This window comes from Pseudoliparis swirei, chromosome 19 (assembly GCF_029220125.1).
Source record: "Pseudoliparis swirei isolate HS2019 ecotype Mariana Trench chromosome 19, NWPU_hadal_v1, whole genome shotgun sequence".
In the NCBI taxonomy this organism is placed as follows: Eukaryota; Metazoa; Chordata; class Actinopteri; order Perciformes; family Liparidae; genus Pseudoliparis; species Pseudoliparis swirei.
This window is the reverse complement of record NC_079406.1, coordinates 26871380-26876379: the sequence shown is the minus strand read 5'-3', so window position 1 is coordinate 26876379 and position 5000 is coordinate 26871380. Positions and strand designations below refer to the sequence as shown.

At 44.9% G+C, this 5000-nt stretch overlaps 1 protein-coding gene across 3 annotated transcripts in view; it reads left to right on the top strand.

The window, feature by feature from the left end:
* Positions 1-5000, top strand: part of pde6a (phosphodiesterase 6A, cGMP-specific, rod, alpha) — a 30127-nt gene that overhangs the window by 12304 nt on the left and 12823 nt on the right. For all 3 annotated transcript variants that reach the window (XM_056439588.1, XM_056439587.1, XM_056439589.1), the window contains 3 exons: positions 146-193; positions 1931-2080; positions 4093-4236. In XM_056439588.1, the coding sequence (XP_056295563.1) occupies positions 146-193; positions 1931-2080; positions 4093-4236 (342 nt within the window). The remainder of the gene's footprint in view (positions 1-145; positions 194-1930; positions 2081-4092; positions 4237-5000) is intronic.

The window sequence follows — 5000 nt, the reverse complement described above, 5'->3', positions numbered from 1 at the left end:
CTTAAATGTGTTTAATTTACATGTTTAATAACTTAAATGTGTTTAATTTATATGTTTAATATGTTAAATGTGTTTCATGAACGTGTTTAACGTGTTTATTGTGTCGCCTTGTCGTCTCTTCCTCTTCCTCTTTTCTTCTTCACAGATCTGTAACATCATGAACGCCGCGCAGGATGATTTTTTCAAGTTCCAGGTGAGAAAGATAAAACTTTTTATTTTTTAAAATGTTTCTTTCCATGAAGCGCCGGTTCAGAGAAAAGATCAACTGTACAATATTACTAATACGTTATTTCATCACGTATTCTTTGTGTTATCGATTAGTGATCAAAGACGCTGGCGTCTGAAAACGTTACAATGTTGCATCGGGGACGATTATAATTTGCAATCTGATTTAGCAACAATGAACTTTAGTTGTATTATTATTGATGTTTAGTCATCAGAAAAGCATTTTACAGTAAACAATATGACTGAAACGGCAGAAGCAGAATATATATTTTTATTCATAATTCTTAGATAATTAGATATATATTCATGAGCCTCCAGTCTTTGAAGAGTCATTGCTGTGAATGTGCTCCTATAAATGTTCCCTGTTAATCTGAGAGATTATCCAAGTTTGTCTTTTATGTTAAGTAATAGACGACATTGGCATATGAGTCAGATTACAGTCATTACATTTTATATATATATATATATATTTATTTATATATATATACATATATGTTTATATATATATTTATATATGTATTTATATATTTATTTATATATTTATTTATATATATATATATATGTATTTATATATATGTGCTTAAATAAATTAACATTAACATGGCAAAAAAAGATTTAAAAATGAAACTGCAGGTTCCAAATGAATACAAAAATATATAATATTATACAGTGAACTGCAACACATGCTTATTATAATACAGATTGTCAAAAAAATATGCGACTCCTTTTATAGCGGAACAGGAAAACATTTGAAATATCGGACGTCTTGAAACCGTCGAACGACCACAAGGAGAAAAATATGAATTTTTGTATGCTTTTACATTTTTGTAGTTTTATTTTGGAGGGTCGGATTTATTCCTTTGCAGCTCCTCCGCATTGCGACATCGGCGTGAGACGATATTACACCTCAGCTGCACGATCAATAACGTCACACATCATTCTGTCACTCTCCTCCCGGTGGACGTCCTCAGAGCTGCTTGTTGACGTGTTTCCCGACAGACCCTGAACGCACCTCAACCCTCTCAGTCTCTCTGATACCTTTAGAAGTCTATTGCTTCATCTTATTATTGTTGTGAAGCACATTTAAATCGCAATTTCATGAAACGGGATAAATAAGGAGGAATTTTTTTTAGCATCGTCAAAATGCTGCGAACAACTCTGACGTGATTTTATCTACGTGATATATATATTTTTCTTATTTGGAGAACATAAAATACGAGTATTATGCATATTTAAAAAGCTTTTCACCCCCTCTGACGACCCGAAGACTCCGGCCTCCTCGACAACCGCCCTCTTTACCTCGTAGAAGAAGAGTTTTCCCTCATACGGAATAATAATGTGTTTCTTTGATTAAGTCCTTTGTGACTTTGCGAGGCCTCGCTTCTTTAGAGTGAGACTTCCTCCTCCTGCAGCGCGCTCATATTCTAGGAGCGGCGAGGAGGTGAATTATTGATTCCCTCTCATATCTCCTCTGGATGGAGAAGGTCACTTTCAATTTTCCGCGGGGTTCCTGCTTTCTTTATTACAATCGTCGGTGAAAGAAAAGAATAAATAGAGACGCAAAAGCCCCGAAATAAAGGCTCATCGTATCAAAGACAGTCTATTTGTGTGTGTAGTCAATGCATGCTGAACTGTGTGTGTGTGTGTGTGTGCGTGTGTGTGCGTGCGTGTGTGTGCGTGTGTGTGTGTGTGTGCGTGTGCACAGAAAGAGCCTCTGGACGACTCCGGCTGGACCATCAAGAACGTTCTGTCGATGCCCATCGTCAACAAGAAGGAGGAGATTGTGGGCGTGGCCACGTTCTACAACCGGAAGGACGGGAAGCCGTTTGACGAGATGGACGAGACTCTGATGGAGGTACGGGAGTGTGTGTGGGGGGGGGGGGGAGTGAGTGTGTGAGTGAGTGTGTGTGTGTGTGGGTGGGCGAGTGTGTGTGTGTGTGGGTGTGTGTGTGTGGGGGGGTGTGTGTGGGGAGTGTGTGTGTGTGTGTGTGAGTGTGTGTGAGGTGTGTGTGAGTGTGTGTGTGTGTGTGTGTGTGTGGGGGGTGTGGTGTGTGTGTGGGAGTGTGAGTGAGTGTGTGTGTGTGGGGGGGTGTGAGTGTGTGAGTGTGGGTGTGTGGGTGTGAGTGTGTGTGTGGGTGTGTGTGTGTGAGTGTGTGTGTGTGTGTAGGGGTGTGTGTGTGTGAGTGTGTGTGTTGGGGTGTGTGTGTGTGAGTGTGCGTGTGTGTGTTGGGGTGTGTGTGTGTGTGTGTGTGTGTGTGTAGGTGTGTGTGTGAGTGTGGGAGTGTGAGGTGTGTGTGTGGTGTGAGTGTGTGTGTGTGTGGGTGTGTGTGTGTGTGTGTGTGTGTGTGTGTGTGTGTGGTGTGAGGTGTGTGTGTGGTGTGAGTGGGGTGTGTGTGTGCGTGTGTGGTGTGTGTGTGTGTGGTGTGTGTGTGTGAGTGTGTGTGTGTGTGTGGTGTGTGTGTGTGTGTGTGTGTGTGGTGTGTGTGTGTGTGTGTGTGTGTGTGTGTATGTGTGTGTGTGTGTGTGTATGTGTGTGTGTGTGTGTCTCATTGTGTGTGAATGTGTGTGTGTGTGTGTGTATGTGTGTGTGTGTGTGTCTCATTGTGTGTGTATGTGTGTGTGTGTCTCATTGTGTGTGAATGTGTGTCTCATTGTGTGTGTATGTGTGTGTGTCTCATTGTGTGTGTGTATGTGTGTGTCATGCCGTTAGGATTGGTTATTTAAATAGCGTGTATTTATTTATTTATTTATTTATTTATTTGTATGCGTGTTATTCGCAAAACTCAAAAAGTATTGAACCGAATCGTATGAAATTTGGTGGGATGATTGTTTATTATCCGGGGACCAGTTGATTCGATTTTGGGATCGATCGGGTCAAAGGTCAAGGTCAAAGGTCATGAACAGGTCAAAATCTTTCGCAGAACTCAAAAAGTATTGAACCGAATCGCATGAAATTTGGTGGGATGATTGTTTATTATCCGGGGACCAGTTGATTAGATTTTGGGATGGATCAGGTCAAAGGTCAAGGTCAAAGGTCATAAACAGGTCAAATCTTCTTGAATCACATGGAATTTGGTGGGATGATTGGTTATTATCCGGGGACCATTTGATTAGATTTTGGGATCAATCGGGTCAAAGGTCAAGGTCAAGGTCATGGAAAGGTCAACATCTTTTTTTTACCATAGCGCAGTCAATTTTTATCCAATTGGCATGCAAATAATGCCAACATGTTCATAATTCAATGCCCAATCTTGTGATATTGCGAAGGTATGCACTCTACCGAGTGCCCGTTCTAGTTGTGTGTGTGTCTCATTGTGTGTGTGTGTGTGTGTGTGTGAGTCAGTGGTGTATAAATACCTCCTCCAGAGCGTCTGCATTATTGATCTCTGGTCTCTCTCAACATGGCCGCTCCTTCATCCTTCTCCTCTTCTCCGTGAACACGGTCATCTGATTGGTCGTTAATTATTACCTGTAGAGCTCAGCCCTGACCCCAGACCCCCTGACCCCTGACCTCAGACCTCCTAACCTCCAGACCCCCTGACCCCTGACCTCCTGACCTCAGTGCATTGTTAACACTGTCAAATATTACGCAACCAAACCGACATGGAGATGCTCGATGTCTTGAAGCCCCTCTAGTTTCCACGGTGCAGGACGTTAGTCACATTCTGGAGTTTTATACTCTTTAACTTTCTCGTCACATTGTTTTCTACTTTCACCGAAACACGAGACGAGGAACCAGAACCTCTTCCACGGTTCTGGAGCCCGTCAGCCTGAGAGGAGGCGGAGCTTAGAGACACCTCGACAGAGAAGAGTTGACATGACCAGTAATGGTCTCTCTCTCTGTCTCTCTCTCTGTCTCTCGCCCAGTCCCTGACCCAGTTCCTGGGCTGGTCGGTTCTGAACACCGATACGTACGACAAGCTGAACAAGCTGGAGAACCGGAAGGACATCTTCCAGGACATGGTGATGTACCACATCAAGTGCCGCAAGGACGAGATCCAGCACATCCTGGTGGGTGGAACCATCATTCAGGGGGAGGGAACCGAGGGAACCATCATTTAGGGAGGAGGGAACCAGGGGAACCATCATTCAGGGGGAGGGAACCGGGGGAACCATCATTTAGGGAGGAGGGAACCAGGGGAACCATCATTCAGGGGGAGGGAACCAGGGGAACCATCATTTAGGGAGGAGGGAACCGGGGGAACCATCATTCAGGGGGAGGGAACATGGGGAACCATCATTTAGGGAGGAGGGAACCAGGGGAACCATCATTTAGGGAGGAGGGAACCAGGGGAACCATCATTTAGGGGGAGGGAATCAGGGGAACCATCATTTAGGGAGGAGGGAACCATCATTTAGGGGGAGGGAACCAGGGGAACCATCATTTAGGGGGAGGGAACCAGGGGAACCATCATTTAGGGAGGAGGGAACTGGGGGAACCATCAGTCAGGGGGAGGGAACATGGGGAACCATCATTTAGGGAGGAACCAGGGGAACCATCATTTAGGGAGGAGGGAACCAGGGGAACCATCATTCAGGGGGAGGGAACCGGGGGAACCATCATTCAGGCGGAGGGAACCAGGGGAACCATCATTCAGGGGGAGGGAATCAGGGGAACCATCATTCAGGGGGAGTGAAACGGGGGAACCATCATTTAGGGAGGAGGGAACCATCATTTAGGGGGAGGGAACCAGGGGAACCATCATTTAGGGAGGAGGGAACCAGGGGAACCATCATTCAGGGGGAGGGAACCAGGGGAACCATCATTTAGGGAG